General features: G+C 42.8%; 1 protein-coding gene across 1 annotated transcript in view; it reads left to right on the top strand.

Annotated features, from left to right (window-relative positions):
- The window catches only part of ANK2 (ankyrin 2), an 874,236-nt gene that overhangs the window by 847,686 nt on the left and 7,240 nt on the right, over window positions 1-19,310 (top strand). The window contains exon 49 of the mRNA XM_086962136.1: window positions 2,105-2,196. Coding sequence (XP_086818262.1) covers window positions 2,105-2,196 — 92 coding nt within the window. The remainder of the gene's footprint in view (window positions 1-2,104; window positions 2,197-19,310) is intronic.

A 19,310-nucleotide genomic window follows, 5' to 3' on the forward strand; every position in this document is an offset into this window, starting at 1 on the left:
AATTCTCATATCTGACTTTAATGGCCAAAAATAATAAGGCCAACATAAACAGCTCAACATCTCCTGACCTCCCGGAACACTAACCCTAGTGATTCCGATTCTTTTGTCGAGGTCACAAATGGAGTTAATTCACCTGCACTCCGCTGTCAAGCACTTCAGATGTGATCATTCTAACGTTTGTTCATCTCCATTATTTTGCCCACCCCCTAAACTCTGAGCTTAGAGCATTTCAACAGAGATAGAGGGTAACTGGGAAGGTGAATGATAGGTCGGGAGGTCAATGACAGAATCAGGCGATACTGTCATGACATTCCCTTGAGTGTTATGAATTTAGGGGCATATTATCAAGCCTGTGCGCTAAAATTATCGCCGCTTTATCGGCCGAAAACGGCCGATAAAGCGGCGATAATGGGCTTGATAATATGCTCTATGGAATTCCAATCGAAGCCCATGTTAGATGTGAAGACATCTAACATGGGCTTCGATTGGAATTCCACAGAGCATATTATCAAGCCCATTATCGCCGCTTTATCGGCCGTATAATATGCTCTATGGAATTCCAATCGAAGCCCATGTTAGATGTGAAGACATCTAACATGGGCTTCGATTGGAATTCCACAGAGCATATTATCAAGCCCATTATCGCCGCTTTATCGGCCGTTTTCGGCCGATAAAGCGGCGATAATTTTAGCGCACAGGCTTGATAATATGCCCCTTAGACTTAAAAATGTTGTTAACGAAAATTCTGCAGATGGGTTCAGTGAAATGAGGACACAATACCGACATTTAGATTTGGAAGTAAGGTGACTACTAAATATTCTGCAAACAGTTTTATCTATAAAAAGGCACAAAATCGTATTGAAGAGTACTTGAAAGGATTGGCATTCTATATGGTTTTATGCTAGAGGTTGTGTGGAACTACTAGGATTTAAATACTAAGTTAAATTAAAGAGAGCGATTACAGTGCTATATAGAGATGTTTGTAACACCAGAAAGACGTCTTATGGATTCTAAGGTCTAAACTGCAGGGGTTGAGTAGCTAAAGAAATGGACGTGTTTCACAATCAGTCACAGAACAGAAAACACCCAAGGTGCAGGATGTGGAAGTCAGTGATCAGTTGGATAAATAATGCAATGTGGAAGCTTTCACATTTGAAAAATAATGGGAACATGTGTTAGTTGTATTATTAAGTGTTTCTTTAAAAACTTGCGCTTTCATGGAGGATGTAAAGAGAGAAGCAAATGAGGCCCTAAGAAATTGAATTGTGATGGACAGGGTAATTAGAATGGGCACTGTCATTGGTAGAGAAGTGTAGACAAGGCTGTTGAGTCAGAGTTCAGCATACAGTGACCATAACTTAAACATGTAGGATGTAAAACCCTGATAGTGGTACAATTCACAATTCATAGGCTATGAGCTGCGTTCATGGATTTGTGACAAGGGCAAATGTGATCAAGAGTAGAAGAAACGGCAAAGGCGTAGGCATTGTTATGATTGTTGAGAGAGATTTATGAAGTAGGGAAGTGTGCCCAAGTGTTGCTGGTGCTTAGCATAGTTGGATGAATTGAACAGCACTAAAGCAGTCGGACGGGAAGGTAGTGGGAGGGCACGGTGGCAAAGACAGGTTTGAGATATCAATGTTGAGAATCTGGTGATGTGAGAGAAGCAAATAAGAGGTGAAAGAGGTTTAGAGTGTTGTGTGTTTAGCAAAATCAGTGATCTGAAGCTTAGGCAGTATTGTGTAAGATAGTCTATTGTTTCAATGTAAGTATTCATACATTAAGGTGGTGAGCAGATGTTTGAAGTCACCAAGGTTGAGAGCAAGGGCAAGTGTACCAACAAGGAGCCTTTCTATGAAGTAAAGTTGGTGGTTGATCTTGGATGTAGAAAGTTAACTTCAGTTGTTTGGAGGGAAAGCAGATTTGTAGTGATAGTGAGCTGCTAAGCATATGAACCCTTGCCATGCTGCTTTATAATGGGGTATGCAAGAGGACACACTGCTAAGCCTTTGACCGATTTGTGAGCACTCTTGTTCTCATGTTCTTCAATGTAAGCCAGTGCTACAGCAGTCTCCTTTTATCTTGCTTCTCTTTCTAACTTCAGGCCTTGAGTTATACAGGTAGCGACCTGAAAGTTCACCTGCCCGGTTTAGTAGAAAAGCAGGAGATGAAAGAGGACGGATCATGTATTAAAAGGTTTGGGAAGGCATGGCTATGTATGTTGTTTGACCATGGTTGCAGTGACAAAAAACTAACACAACTCTACATTTCTTCGTTTTCCTGGGGGAGGAATAATGTTTTGCTTTGACAGGTCCGATCAGTGAAAAAACATGGCCGTCAAGTTACAGGCAGCACCAAAGTGAACAAGTCCACTAAAGCACCACATACAATCCATGGTTTAAAATTCTCATTCACTAAAGCATTTTATTATGTCCCAGCATATACGTTTTCTGTCACGTACAGCACAGCTGAGGGGAAAGTTGCAATTGACAATAGTTGACTATTGATATCTGATGGTGTTTAGTGGTTTCACTTAGAATTGTATTTAAAAATAGTATCCTTTACAACCAGCGGCTCTTAGCCCTACCTGCAAAGAAATAGCTCAGCCTTCTGTGTGCACATTAACTAACCCCCTGTCTTGATGTGCAGGGGAGCATTCAGCAGGCCATAGCTAAGGGTTTTGTTTAACCTCTGTTCTGCCAAGTAGTGCTGATGGCTTACCCATACCTTTTGGCCTCAAGGTCTCGAAGTGCTTGAGCAGATTCGTATAGTGAGGTTTGAGCCAGACTGACACATTGACCCTGTGCACCTCACGGCCAATATTTGGAATGGCTCCAGATTCTCCTCACAATAAGGTGAAATGCTCTACTGCCCCCTATCAGGGTCTTGCTTGGTCCCTGGTAACAATAATTCATCATCCCTGCTGTAGTCCGGGGGACATTAAATGTGCACTACCCCATTTATAGCATTTGACTCAGGCTCATTGCCATATCTCATGCTTAGCGCACCAATAAAGGAGATACCATCATATGCATTGGAGTACATTGACATGAAAATGGGGAAATATAAAGGTTTGAAAGTGCTGCCAATTGCAAAATGAAAAAAAAACACGTGGGCCCCTTCAGTGCCAGTGGACAAGGTGCCATATTCACAAGGGCCACTACCAGGCTAGGATGGCTCTTATTGTCCAGTTACCAAAATCCAGACTGCCTGCAAGCTGAAGATATAAAGAAAGAACATATATCTAAAGATACAACAAAAACATAATTTTAAGGATAATATTGACAACTATATTATTTACTGCTGTATTTTAAGTAGTCTGTGGGAGCCTATTCATGTATGTACATGTTGTATTTCCTATTAACAAGATGACTACTAGCAATTTGCTTTAGAATTGCATGTCAATGCAGTGTCGTAATCAAGTTGTTTTCACTCACCAGTGCCCTTTGAACACCCTTGCTGAATGCACTGTAAAACCAAGCTATGCAACCAGGAAATGCGTCCCGTGCAATCAACGTATTGCGCCTCTCGTGTGCAGAGATGGATGCACCATTTTGCACAATGCTTTCCTTGGCCTACTATTTTTACTGGTCTAAACAATCTTTGTGCATCTTATGCATTCTCATCTAAGAGTAACTGATGGAATTAACAGGGAATTGCTTTGGAAAGCCCCAATTATACAAAAGGTTGCAGTATTTAATACTTAAGAGCGTGAAATGGTTTGTTACTTGTAAAAATAATCTTATTTTTCACTCTTCTTGAGGATGAACTGCACTTTATCGCAAAAGCAGGATGGGTAGCTTTTGTGATGCATCAATACATTTTGCAGAGGCACCAAGGTGCTTTGAATGTCACAGCGGCAAATATCCCTGGCTGCTCCTCCCGTGTAAATAGCCCTGACAAAATTAATTTATTGTGTTATTAAAGTTTAGTGGTCCTTTTGTGAAATGTTTGCACTGTGTCATTCTGGATTGGCCAGCCTTGCTGTGAGGTGCCTGTGCTGTACCACTAAAGGTACAGGAGCCGTGCTATAAATGCACTTTGCCATCAAGGTGTACCATCATCTCTTTAAAAATATACCAGCCCTGCTGTGGCGAAGGCGCACGGTCGTATTAAACATTAACAACCGTGCTGTGATGTTTACATATCTTCCTATTAAAAGTGCAGGCAGAGCCTAGCTGAGAAAAACAAGTGCTAGCTATGGGAAATGCCATGTTCAATGTCAAGCTTTCCGTGTTTGGCTTAAGAACATCTCATGGGGTTGAGGTATTCTTTAACTGATTTATCCATTCAGTAATTCGCGCTGTATTTCTGTATTCTCCTGTGAATTAATGGGGGCCGCGGTTCCACTGCAGACAATGGCTATGAAGGCTCCTGTAAACATCTCTGCTAATAATGCTTTTCTCATTTCACTACCCATACAAATATTTTCTCCTCCTAGGGCGCCCACACCCAGCTGCTTGGCATGGACCGTTGTATGATAAGAAATGAGGAACAGTTGTGTATTAAAAGCAGCATTTACTTGACATATAAAGAGAGGTGTAAAACAATAGATGCTATTTTTGTCCGCGCTCTGCCTCAGGGATTCTGCGTCTAGGAGGACGCCTGAATGGCTCAGCATCACAATTTCCTACAAAAACACTATGTTCCACGTCTAAATATGTTTTTCTAAAGAAATGAACCACAGGGAACAGGAGGAAGCTTATTTTAATCCTGAAAAGGAATCGTGTAGGCTTCTATTAAGTGGAGCTTTTACAAAATTACATTTATGGAACATCAGCAAATTGAGAGAAGTGTAATGTTTCACACTTTTTGCACTAAAACTGCATTACTGTCCCTGGCTACCAGGCCCTGGATACAATTGTGGGAATAATGTAGTTTGGCGCTATTACCGGTGTTTCATTTTTTCAAACTATCTGCTGGTGTTTGCAAAAACCTTTAGAGATTAAAAAAAAAACATTTCTGTGTTATATAAGAAGCGGAAACCCCACAGCGTTTATCTTATTTCATTGTTTCTCTTTTGACAGTTTTAGACTTATTCCTGCCTGGGTACATTATTACCCGTTACTGTCTTACATATTGATTCTGGTTAATAGTCAGTACAGTCAGTCATTAATGATCATACATGTTTGGAGGCATTACAGCTCCTCACATGTTTGGCAAAGAATTGCCAATGAAGACCCTTACTAGGCCTATTGCTAGTTACTGTGAGGTGCATTTATTAATCAATATTATCCAAGCGGTCGGGTACTCTCAGGTAGTTATTGACAGGGGTGGAATCATCGGTCTGAGGTGAAGGCCTTAGGCCTCACCTGTCCATAACTACACGAGAGTGCTTACAGCTTTGATAATTTTGCTTTTTTAAAACAGACCTGTACAATTCGGGGAGAACTTCACAAAGCTGGGTTCACTGACAAAACATTGACAACCAAAACATCCCCATACCACAATATCGAGTCATAAATAAAAATGTCAATAATATCGACATCCTATATTTATAAAGGTAAGTACAAAAATATTGGGCGGAAAATATCAGACATAAATACAGATGTAAAAAATATCGTTTTTTATACATATATATAAAATAAAATAAAAAATTAATAAATATATTAAGGAGTACACATAATGTAAAAAAATAAATAGATGTAATATACGTTTTGACAAAATAACAAATAAAGATAACTTAAAAAAGTTAAACACACATATATAATAATTATTATATATATATTTACTGTAAAACAATAAATAAACTATTAATTTAAATGTATTTTATAATTTCAAAAATATATAAAAATTGAAAAAATAAATATATATATATATATATATATACATATACCAATAACAACATTTATGTTAACCCCTTCCATGCTCATGACGGAACGGTTCCGTCATGAGCGTCGGTTGAGCTGTGCTCATAACGGAACCGTTCCGTCATGAGCCGATAGGCTCATTAGAACCTTGAGCACAGCGCGAAAATTCGCGCCGCGCTGAAGGGGTTCAAAAACATTCTATTATTAATTAAAACATGAGGCTATTTAAAAATATTTAAACTTAAATTTCCCACTCCAGTCAATGCAACAGTCGGGAAAGTGTTGGATTGCGGAGGGGTAAAAATGACCATTCCCACTCCAGTAAGTGCAAAAGTAGGGTAAGTGTTTGATAGCGGAGGAATTCAATTTACTATTTGACATCCAATGAGTGCAACATTAGGGAAAGTGTTGGCTAGCGAAGTGGTAAAAATTACTATTTCCACGCCAATGATTGCAACTGTAGGGAAAGTGTTGGATAGCGGAGGGGCAAAAATTACTATTCCCTCTCCAGTGAGTGTAACAGTAGGGAAAGTTTTAGATTGCGGAGGGATATCCTATTCCCACTACAGTCAATTCAAAATAACAACATATCTACAACAAAAAACATTTTAAAAATTAAATAAATGTAAAAAAATATATAAATATGTTAATAATTAAAATAGAAATATATTTAATATTATAAATTAAAAAACATTATAATGTTAAATACATATACCAAATACCTACAAATATTATATTAAACAGAATATGAAAATATTTTACAAACAAAAAAATATTTGTTAGAAATTATTTATAAACTAAAGCATTATTAAATACATTTATTTTATTTACATCCTACCCTTTAACACCACACAATTCACAACCCACATCTAAATGAAAAATAAAATATACTTCCATAATTAACATAATTAATTATCAAATAAATAAATATTATTCATTAAAAAACAAATTAAGCATATACAAATTAATTAACTTCCCACTTTTTACTTCTATAAACCCCACAACCCACACCTAAAATTAATTATATAATTCCCATATTTAATTTTCAATTAATGAAATAATAATAATTACCAACTAATTATTAATTAATTAAAAAATAAATTACTTCCCACCCTTTACCCCTATAAACTCCACAACCCACACCTAAAAATAATTACACAAATTCGATATTTAATTTTCAATTAAATAATCATTATTAATTAGCAACTTATTATTAATTAATTAAAACTAAATTACTTCATAGCCTTTACCGCCATAAACCCCACAACCCGTACCTAAAATTAATTAAACCATTTTCATATTTAATGTTCAATTAATTATTAATAATTAACAATTAATTATTAATTAATTAAAAATACATTACTTCCCACCCTTTAAACCCCCACAACCTGCACCTAAAATTAATTGCAGAATTTCAATATTTAATTTTCAATTAATTGATCAATAATAATTAACAACCAATTATTAATTCATTAAAAATGAATTACTTCACACCCTTTACCCCATAAACCCCACAACCCGCACCTAATAATAATTACTTAATATTTTGTCTGCACACCACAAAGCTGTTAGATGGTGTGTTTTTCCTGGGAATATTTAAGAAGAATGTTACCTGATGGTTGTTTTACCCATTAAAATGCATTGTAGTGAATTACTTGGTTTTGAGGGTGACAAAACGATGCAGGTAAAAAAGAGTGATAACATAAAAGCAAAGATGCATAACTAGCATGGTGGGCAGTTGATTCAGTGATTATGTGTTCACCAATAGTGGTTCATTCCATTAGAACATGGTGAGTGGGAACAGCTGTTGTTTAGTTTTAAGACTAAAAACGCATAGATAAATACTTGTTTATTTAATTATTCATTTGTGTATAGAATTGGTTCGTAGCATGCATCAGTGGGCCATTCAGCCACTTCTGATCACTGATGCCTATGTTGAAGGTGGTTCTTGGCTTAACTAGTTCCGATGGATGATGGTAGTATCAGAGAACACAGGTGGACTACTCAGACTTTAATGGTGGGCAAACGACACTCAGAGAAGATAGTTCCTTATTGGCGGGGGTAATTCCATTGGTCTCAAAATTGGCTGGGAAGGGATCTTGCAAGAGTCAGAATCTAGCACGACGCTCTCTGGAGCTGTTTGGCTATCACACTACCTCAGTGTGTCTTGTCATTGAATCTTGCCTGCTTGCTCTTATTTGCATTACCGTAACTCAGGCTGCCTCTAGACCTATAACGTGGAAAAAGTATTTTAGGGCATGGCCATTGTGTGCTTAGAATTGTGCACATTTTTTAGATGTACTTGCTGAACAACACTGGTTAATAGGCATTGTTATATGACATTATGAAGTGTATCTTAAGAATATTTGTCTTGCAACTGTAGAGGAAATGTGAGTGGTATTCTGTTTGGCTGAGTTTTGGTGTTGTGGAAAGCAGGCCTGTTAGACCCAGTGGTTTCTAGTTGGCTAGGACACATCGAAGCTAGACAGAATTCACTGTACTAGGAACGATGAGTATGATGCACTCGTTTGATTATCTGTGCTTACCTTTGGGTAGCGTAGCACAGAGCAGTCAGGCATATCTCATGGTCAAAGTGTCAAGTATTGGCACAACACCACCCCCGCAAAACACTAAGTACACTTCAAAAAGACTCCACACTGTATGTATGAACCACTTGTCTTTGTATTACACACATATTGAAATCAAAATGACATACACATTGGATATATGCTTTACAGTTATATGCAATTGTCGAACTCTACATTAGCAGCAGAACAGCATGAGCATGTATGTACTTAATATAGGTATACTCTTGCCCGGTTATTGCCTCAGCCTCGTAAGCAGCATAAACCCATGTGCATACATCCCCGAGGTGTTCACGATCCAAGCAATCCCTCCCTCATCAAAAGCATTAGAAACATATATGCAGGTTGTTCAGAGGTATTCCACTTACCCGCTAACACATTAGCACAGAACATAACATTCCCAATATCGCATAACCCGTACGGTACACAGACAAAATATCGAGTTTTAAATTTCAATATACAATAATCGCGAAGTTTAAATATCGATGGGACAAAATATCGAAGGTAAGTAATATCGACAGTCTTAATATCGATATTAGTATGATATCAGTAATATCGAAGTTTTAAATATCGATGTCAATAATATCGAAATAAATAACTTCGATGTTACTAATATCAATTTTTAAATAAATTTAGTGTATATTATATTGTATTTATTATGTTTTATTATTTATTTTTAATGTAATTTAATTAAATATTGTCTTTTACTACTGTAGCGGGTTGTGGGTTTATAGGGGAATAGGGTGGGAAGTAATTTAATTATGTTAAATTATTTATTAATTAGTAGGAATTATTAATTAATTAATTGAGAATTAATTTTTAATTAATTGTAATTAATTGATTAATTGATAAATATGTTCTGTAGCGGGTTATGGGTTTATAGGGGAATAGGGTGGGAAGTAATTTAATAATAATTAATTAATTATTATTAGTTTGTACATATTTTAATTAATAATTAATTGGTAATTAATTTATATTAATTAGTTAATTAATTAATATAATTTTGTACATATTTTTAATTATTAATTAGTTGGTAATTAATTAATATTAATTAGTTAATTACATTAATTATAGTAATTTTTTATATATAATTTTTTGTTATTCTTAATTAATTAATTGGGAAAAATAATATTAATTATTAAATTAAATTAATTACAGCTAATGTGCTAATATATTTACTTTATTTTTATTGTTAATTAATAATTAATTGGTAATTAAATAATATTAATTAATTTTGGGTAAAGAAGTATTTTTAGGGTTCAGGGTCAGTTTTCAGTTTTTGGGTAAAGGGGTATTTTTAGGGTTCAGGGTCAGTTTTCAGTTCTTGGGTAAAGGGGTATTTTTAGGGTTCAGGGTCAGTTTTCAGTTTTTGGGTAAAGGGGTGTGTTTAGGGTTCAGGGTCAGTTTTCAGTTCTTGGGTAAACGGATATTTTTAGGGTTCAGGGTCAGTTTTCAGTTCTTGGGTAAAGGGGTATTTTTAGGGTTCAGGGTCAGTTTTCAGTTTTTGGGTAAAGGGGTATTTTTAGGGTTCAGGGTCAGTTTTCAGTTTTTGGGTAAAGGGGTATTTTTAGGGATAAGGGTCAGTTTTCAGTTCTTGGGTAAAGGGGTATGTTTAGGTTTCAGGGTCAGTTTTCAGTTCTTGGGTAAAGGGGTATTTTTAGGGTTCCTGGTCAGTTTTCAGTTTTTGGGTAAAGGGGTATTTTTAGGGTTCAGGGTCAGTTTTCAGTTTTTGGGTAAAGGGGTATTTTTAGGGATAAGGGTCAGTTTTCAGTTCTTGGGTAAAGGGGTATTTTTAGGGTTCAGGGTCAGTTTTCAGTTTTTGGGTAAAGGGGTATTTTTAGGGTTCAGGGTCAGTTTTCAGTTTTTGGGTAAAGGGGTATTTTTAGGGTTCAGGGTCAGTTTTGGGTTTTTGGGGTACAGGGATATTTTTAGGGTTCAGGGTCAGTTTTGGGTTTTTGGGGTACAGGCGTACAGGGTAAAAACAAAAAACAATTACATTAAATCAATTAAATAACATTAAAAAAAATAAAATTACATTAAATTATTAAGTGTTTTATTTATTTTAAATGTATATGTATTAGTTTTAATTTTGTTTTAATATTTTTATTTAATATTTGTAAAATTATATGTATTTTAAAATTATTTTTACATTATTATTAATACATTTAAAAAAACGATATTTTTAATTCCGATATTTTTGTACTACGATATTATTTTTTCGATATTTTTGTACTTACCTTTATGAAGATATGATTCCGATATTTTTGATGTCGATATTTTTGTATTTCGATATTCTGTCTGTCGATATTATGTCAGACATTCAACCCGTACAGTTGTAATAGTAAAAAAATCAAAGGTTTTGACTGCGCCTTGTGATCCAGTCCCTCACACTACACCAGCTAATGATACAAGTTACACCCGCAGGCGACACTTTGATGAGATTGCCGGGACCCCTAAAGCAGAAGGAAACAGTTACTTGGTTTCCTCCTTCTATGATCAGGCCTCCAGCGGCCCCTTCATGAGTGCAAGATTACTATCCCCCATAGGCAAAAGACTGTGACACTTGAAGCTGCAGCACTTCCAAATGTTTCCCCTCATGTGGAGTTGGGAGTTGCGAGCTGCAGTTGCTCCAAGCAGCCAGCTGTGGGTGCACACAAGACACGAGACCCCCCTGGTCCAGTCACAAAATATTCAACAACCGCAGACCTTGTGGCATGGGTCCGGGGAAAGGGAACCAGTGACCGAGGATGGAGGCGGCGATGCCAGACACTATCGTCCTCCCAATCTGATAGAGACCACTAGCCGCAGATATCCTTAATATAATTATCCCCAGACACAAGACTGGACCCAGAAACTTTTTGCCCAGCATCCCTGCGCGCCGGGGGGATGGCATCCGCGTACGTGATGTCAGCGAGGTCACATAAATCCCACCCTGGCGCGCCTACGTCAGTTTTTTCCTTCTGGCTTTAAGACGTTCTCGTCTTGTGCGCGCCAGATGTCGGCTACGGATCCTCACCCCATCTGCATGTATCGTTTGGGGGAGCAACACAACTCCACTGATTGTGAGGCGTGCCAGCAGATAAAACCAAAGTACCGGCGGGAGCGCCGGATGAAACTTCTCTCAGCTCGCATGTCCAGGTCGGCATCATCGCCACACTTAGACCCTGCGGAGGGTTTTCGGAACTGCAGCCTCCGTCTTTGTCTGCAAGGTCGCAAGAGCGTTGCTCACCTGTCGGTAAGTTTTGTAGTTTGTCCCCAAGGGCTGGTTCCCATGCCTGTTGGGGGCGTGGGCTCTCCGCGGGTGGTGCAGCCCGAGTGTCATCCCCCTATCTGCCATTTCCCAGTGTGGGGGCGACTAGAGCCCAGATGGAAACATATGCAGTGGCTTTGCAGGCCTCGCTGGCTTCTCCTCCTCCTCCTTCTCCACCTGGGAAGTCAGCGGATCCCTTGCAGTGTGCGGGGCCCTCCACAGCATCGCCAGCAGCTCCGGCCTGACTGGTTCGGATCCAGGCTCGGAGGATGTGGTGCCGTCGGGGTGCGGTCCTTCGGGGGTCCCTCCTTTGGACCACGGCGCCGCTGCTTTGCTACAAACTCCAGCGGGAGTCCCTTGTGGTGTTGTGGGAGGTCGCTGGGACTCGGGTCGTGCCCCCGAGTCCCACTCGGTCCTTGAGGCAGGTGGTGCCTTGTCGAGGCCAAGGTGATGCCGCTTTGGCACCGGTGACTGCTGGCCTAGGCAGCGCCGCAGGGGCTGACGGAGGGCCCTTCTCGTCCGGTCACGGGCCGAGGTTAGTGGAGGACCCCTCTTCCCTGCCCGGGTCCCTCTCACACCTCCAGACAGGCGGATGCCTCATCGGAGGTCGGGTCGATGCCTTCCCGGCTCCGGTCTGATGAGCCGAGCGCTGTGGTGTAGGTCGTTCCGGCGTCTCCCATGGCGTCGGACGACGATGTCCTGCCTCAGATTGAGGACTCTACAGCGCCAGGCCGACGTCGGGGTCGTTGACTCGTGCTCTGACCCCTCCTCTCCAGAGGTTCAACGCTTGATGGTGTCATCCTCACTGGAGACAGGCAGACGCGTTGTGGCTTTTTCCCAGACGTCGTCTAAAGACGGCTCCTCGCAGTCGCCGCGGTCTTTGCCGGAGGCGCCGCATGTCCCCCACTCCTCGATCCCTCATCCTCCTATCCAGACCTGGCCCTTCCTTCCTCCGGTTGGCTTGGGGGACGGTCCCCTCAGCTTTCAGCCGTCGGTTACTGAGGAGCTGCTTTCCCCACCGCGGGGCCCCACGGAGGCGGGTGCGGCTTCCGCTCATGCTGTTTCCACGGCAGTGGGAATTTTACGCATGGGTGATCCAGCTGCCAATTTCCCCGCGGATCATCTTCTGGAGGTTCTCCATCGAGGCTCTGGTGGCAGGGAGCTGCTGCTCCCCTTCGAGGGTTCGCTCTATTTTCCTCTTTTGGGGACTTGGGGCCGTCCCGCCCAACACCTTCTGCACTGCCACCAACCGGCGCCACTTGATCCGGTGTGTCTTTACCTCCACCCATCTACCAAAGGCCCTGTTTTGCAGAATGCCTTTCCCTCTTTTCCGCCGCTGTTGTCCCCCTGTCACTGGAGACCCGCTGGCTGGAATCCTTGGGGCGCAATATATTCGCCTCAACCAGTGCGGCTCTGCGGGCCCTTAGCACGCTGTGCGTTTTGGCTAGGGCCACTTCTTGCTTGTGGGACTCGACGGAGTCCCTTATGTTTGCCGCTTCTCAAGACGGTGCCTATGTTGACTTGAAGCACCATGTGTTGGATGGCCGGGAGCAGGCAGGGATTATTCTTCGCTCCGATCTGGACATCTCGGAGGTGCTTGGTAGTGTCATGGCTTCTCGTGCGGCACTTCGTCGCCATGCCTGGCTTCAGGACAGTGTGTTCCCGGAGAACGCTCGGGAACAGCTGGTAGACCTTCCTTTCGATGGCGCTCTTTTGTTCAACGCCCCTGCGGACTTGTCCATTCAGAGGTTCTTGGCAGTGGTTCGGCGGCCTCCTCCTCCTCCTCCCCCTCAGTGACCTGTGAGTTGATCTGGTTTGGAAGGTGTTCTTCCGTTCAGTGACCTGTAAGTTGCTCTGGTGTTTTGGGAGGTGTTCCTCCGTTGGGGCGGGTCGCCCCAGTTGTGTGATCAGTGTGCTTCATGCGCATTCGAGTCCTCCTAGTAGGGACTGTGGTTCTGTTGGCTGCTGGCCGTCCCTTCTTGACTATATGTTTTTGCTTTGGGTTTCTACACCATGCAAGGCCTGAGACTAGGCCCTCTGTTTTTTCTTTTTGGCTGCTTGACAAGCCTTCTGCGGGTATTTCCGTAGGTCTTTTCTGTTGTCCTCTGCTGTGGATGTTTTTTCCGAAGAGGTTCCCATGTCTTGGGACGTAACATGCCTTATGTGGGGTAGTGGTAGCTGTTAGACAGCTCTGTCATGTGCTGGGGAGCTGTGGTCGCCTTTAGGCCGCTGCTCTCCATGGCGTTGCGGTAGGTTGAAGATGCAATCCTCTTGCTGATAGCTTGGAATGGCTTGAGTTGCGCCCCGGGGTGGCCATCTCCGGGGTCGCTGCGCTGTTTGCCTGGTCTGGCCTGCTGTTTGCGGCCTGGCGTCATGGCTCTGGCTGGTTCCGCTTCTTTTTGGGCCGTGTGCGGACTTCTCCCTGGAGCGTGTTCGGTCCCTTCTTCGCCTTCTTGCTCTCTGTCTTCGGCTGGCGTCTGGCTTGCCCTGAGTACATCGTTCCGTGGTATTCTTGGCGTTCTGGCTGTGTTTGCCGGTGCGACCTACTGTCTTCTGCACCATCGTGCCTTCTTGGCGCTTTAGTGGGACAGTCATCCTTGCTTTGTCCACTTCTCCCAGAAGGCCCTGCATTCAGTTCTGCCTCTCCTCCCTGGGGATGAGATGGTTTTTGTGCCTTTTGGGCGCAGTCGGTCCCTGCGGAGCGTTGGATGGTTCATCCTGGTTAACCTCGGGCTCCCCTGTCTGCTTCCGCCTGCTTATTGCTGGCGGCGCCGTTCTGTCTGGTCTATTGCCTTCTGGCTGTGATGGGCTCGGGTGCCCTCTTCTTAGGGTGTGTGCCCGGTGGGGGGCCTGCCTTTGCTCTTCCTCTTTTCATTGGAGTCTTTAGGTTGCTCTTCTCCCTTGGTGCTCCTCTTCATTGTCTTGACCTTGGGTGGAGGCTCTGTTGTCTTGCATGGGCGTGGGGTACTTTGGCCTCTTTTCGCCTTGCCCTTGTTACCTCTGTGGAGTGAGGACGTGCTGCCTCTTTTCTTGTCTTCCTGTATATCCTCCGGGGTCGGCGCTACTCTAAGTGTAGGGTTTCCCCTTGCCTAGTGGGACAGGGCTCTTCACACTGTCCATTTGAACCTTCCCCTGTGGGGCTATCTGTTCTGTACAGGCGGTGGGGTCCTCTTGCTGACCCTCCTCCCCTCTGGTTATGGCTAGGGTATCTATTCTACGTTAAGGAATCTGCGGCTAGTAGTCTCTATCAGATGTACGAGTTACTTACCTTCGGTAACAATGTATTTGGTAGAGACGATTCTAACCGCAGATTCCTTCATGGCTCGCCCTTCTTCCCCGTTCTGCGAGGACTTTTGGCTTGGTCGTCTGCACTCACCTCCCTGTGGGAGTCTATGTCTTCTATGATAACATTCTTTCCCTCTTTCTGACAGGATGTTTGTCCTGTTTATTTGTTCCTTTTCCTCCCCTTATTGCATATGGGAGGATAGGTTTATAGGCACTTCTGTGCCCTTATGCTCTGGTTGCTCCAGGTTGGGGCCTACCCCCCCTCTTCCCTTTCTTACTAGGGTTCTGGGCCCTATGCTTTCCTCGAGGTTTGGGTCTTTTGGCTGTGCCTCTGCCCTTTGTTTCTTATGGGGGTTGTCTCATTCTGTGAGGGGGCTGGGTTGGAGTTTTGTCGTTCCTTGTTTGTCTCAGACTGGTTACCCTTCATTGTTTTTGGTAGTGGTGGTAGTCCTGCTACATCATATCATGATATTTTACATATGTTCTTTGTCTCTAGGGGGCGGGGGGGCCTTCCCATAATGGCAGGGTTGCAGCTCAGGGCTGGGCTCTGTCTTTATTCTTTTCCCTGCCTTTGGGTGCTGCAGTGCTTGACGCTGCTCTTTATGGTGTGGTTCCTGACCATTCCTTTTTCCAATTTTTCTACTCTTTCGCACTCTGTTCCTATACTCTCACAGTTTTGGTCTGATGGCTCTGCGTTGTGGCTCGGAAAAGTTCTCCGAAGAAAATTGACGTAGGCGCGCCGAGGTGGGACTTATGTGACCTCGCTGACGTCACGTACGCGGACAACGCCTGGGCAGAGTTTCGTGATGCCATCCCCCAGGCGCGCAGGGTTGCTGGGCAAAAAGTTGCCGGGTCAGTCTCGCGCCTGGGGATAATTCCACGTTAAGGAATCTGCGGCTAGAATCGTCTCTACCAGATACATCTTTACCGAAGGTAAGTAACTCGTACATCTGGAGGTCAGAGACAGTCTAGGCTTCCTGCTCAGGTTCCTCGGACTCAGCAAACATCCCCCAACACCCATTGGACACCACATGCTACAGAGTGCGAGCTAACACAGGATTCCGGTTGCAAGCCCGGATCCCTCGGACTCAGCAATCATCCCCAGAACTCCTCGAACTCCTCACATTCCAGCAACCCAGGTGGCCCACTGATCTTTACAAGCATACTCCTCTGTATGTATGATTACTGCATACGTCAGGACGGTCCGTGTCCCAACCAACAAACCCTTCCACCTGTTTTTGCTGCACCTTACCCAGTCCTTATGACCTTGTGGAAATGAGGGGATCCTTTCTGTGCCTGGGGTCTCGTGCACAGGAGGCCAGCCAACTGACCCGTGGAACGTGCTTAGGGACCCGGCCATGACAGTAGGCAATTAGCTGCAGGCCAGCAACATCCAGGCAGAATCCACCAAGGTATAGTCCTCTTCTTGGGAGTACGACAAGCCCCAGACCACCACAGGTCTATGGATAATCAAGTTGCAGTCCCTCCTGCCTCAATAGTTCCTCTTGTTCATGTCCCAGTAACAAACCAGCGTAGTATGGCTCCAATTCCAAAAGCATCTCTAACTCCTGAGGGCAGAGCCCCAGTAGTTATACCCACAATGGCCTTTGAAGATGAGATCAGTTCAAAAGGCCACCTTTGAAATGCACAGGCCCTCTCTAAATGTTGTCCTGTCTGCCATTCTACCATGGTAGGCTTGATCAATATCTTTAGTGGGGTCAAGGCCCTCTTCCTTAGAATTCAGTGTCAACTCCACCTCCTTGTATCCATCCCAGGAAGGCCCCTCAGAGGTCTGCAGTGTCCCTTGAGCCCCTAGTTTATAGCGTTCTGTCATAAATGCACTGATGCAGCTGTTCCCCCAGCACCCAGATGTGGATATGAGACAGGCTGACAGGCACACAAGCACAGAAATGCCCACTTTCCCAAAGTGGCATTTCCACATTAGTAATGGCAAATCCACTCGCACGACTGGAGAGGATTTGCCATTACTAACTCATCAATATCAATCTCTATACTGCTACTCTTCTGCGAGTAGAAAATACTGCTCAATAGACTTTCCACTGGTCCCATATGTTAATCAATGCGAGAACAGGCATACTGAACACACCATCCAGGGCATGTAGCGCACCGCCACCCATTCCCCACCTCTTCCCGACACTGCACCCTGCTCCCATGGAGTACTCCGATGTAGAGAGAGACTTGCAGAACCTTGGCAAGTAACCTTTTAAGTACCAAGCTGAGTAACAGTTACCTGCACACACAGGACCTTTCAGGGTAAAGCTGTGGCACGTTTTAGCGGCTACATCCGATGGTGGCACAACCAATGCTGCAGGCCCTTCGAGGAGCATTTGAGTTACATGCCCTAGGTAAATATCTTACCCCTAGCCAATCATGCATACACCAATCACCAGTATGTATATGACAAGCACAGTGCTTTGGCACTGAATAGAAGTGTCAAAGTCCTATGGCTAGCACATAGATCAGTGGAAAACCAGGAGGGAAAAAAGCAAAAAAAATGAGAGAAAGCACCTTGGAAAGAGCCATTTCCAACAAGGCCTTTACCCTCACTGTGAGCATTCTGATTAGTAAAACCAAGGACTGCAAGTTATAATAGTGTATGATAGCCCGGTGAGCCCATCCTGGATAGATACAGAATTACACTGTAAGTGCTGCAGCAGCAGTCTCCTTAGTCAGGTGACAATTGTAGGTAGATGCCCAGATGCAGCATTCACTCCCAATTATACTAGTACTCTTGGCTAAGAAAAATCCTGTTTAGGAAATTAGAGAACAGTCTTGATGGTTTTCAAGACTGGTTACTTTTGTTCTATCTAGCTAAGGGAACAAAATAAATTTTAAGTGATTAGAATCAAACCTAACATATAGGGCAAGGTGGGGCTCACCGTCACTCAGTTAGCACACACCACTATATGCCGCTTATTAATCTTTGTGAGAAATGTGCTGGCGAGGCGTCTGCCTTCCATCCAAAAGAAAGAGTCCAGATATATCGAGAAGACGGTTCAGAGATTTGTCTTTACCCTTAATTGTTGTGTCAAGGCTCCCATCAACAAAAAAAGGAGTTTAAAATTATAGCCATGATTCTGTTATACACTGTCATCAACTGATCTAGATTTGAGTAGTGTCGATTGATAGGTAATGTGTTTCAATTCATAATATCGAGGCAAATTACTAAATATTATCCAGGACAAACAAGGGATTCCCTTTCAGTGATCAGGATCTCCAGGACTTCGGTATTAAATAGTTCACTAAACCAGATCAGAATCATAGAGTCACTGAACAAGGTATTGTGCCATCTGTAAAGTCATATTTTTTTAAGAGCCCAAACTGTTCCTCAAGTATATGGATGTACTGGGTCGTTGTTCATAGCTTTGCAAATATCTGTCAAAACAGGTCTTGGGACTTCCCTGGGAATGAGATAGATATGATCTAGACAGATAAAGGCCATGTACTGTAGGGATAAACGGAAATTGTGGATTGACAAAACGAAATTGCATATAAGTGGGGGAACAATATATTTCTACAAATGTCCAAACGTACTTCCTGTTGGTTCATATTAAGTAGTGGCGCCAGCAGTAGGGGGTTGACCAGGCTGGGAGTGGAGTTGCAGTAGACATATGAAGGCATTGTGTGTGTGTGCCCATCCACTGAACTGATATACCCAGGATGTGTGAGTCAAATGTGGGAGACAACTGTGTTTGATGATGCCAATAGGCTTCTTCCACTTCACCCACATCACCCCTAGGAGTGGTCTTGACATATATGGGTCTAAAGGGCTAGCACTGTTCTGGGAAACAAATCAATCTGGCCTTCGAGTTTCATGTATGTTTATTTTATTTTCAAGTATTTTATTTTCTGGTATTTAGTTTTCCCACAGGCATCTTGATGCTGAGAGCACTAAATACAATAGTGTCAGTGAGGGAACTATGCCGAACAGAAAAGCTTTCAAGTTATTGGGGGTGCTATTCAAAATTTTAACATTTACAGTGGCCCAAGTGAAAGGCATTCCATTCTGGGGGGCTTTGAAATCAAAAATAACTGCTGCCATATCTACATTGCAAAAGTAAGGAATTAGGTAGGTTATGATCTGACGGTCCTCCTTGCAACATAGGAGGTTGCTACATTTGAAAAGAATTCAGGCTCCTTCAAGTATAAAAACAATACACAGTAGTGAATTACTTTAATTGATATGGTGCTTAAATGAGGCAGCACACAAGCCTGACTGATAAAGTTTGAAGTCTTTAAAATGTGTTAATGTTCCTGCCCAAGAGCACTAAATAGAATGAGTTGCAGTAGTCCTACTGATATACCAACGCTGTGGAATGCATGGTAGGGTACATAATGGGTATCATCTAACTAAAAGGT

Source organism: Lissotriton vulgaris, chromosome 3_1 (genome assembly GCF_964263255.1).
Source record: "Lissotriton vulgaris chromosome 3_1, aLisVul1.2, whole genome shotgun sequence".
NCBI lineage: Eukaryota > Metazoa > Chordata > Amphibia > Caudata > Salamandridae > Lissotriton > Lissotriton vulgaris.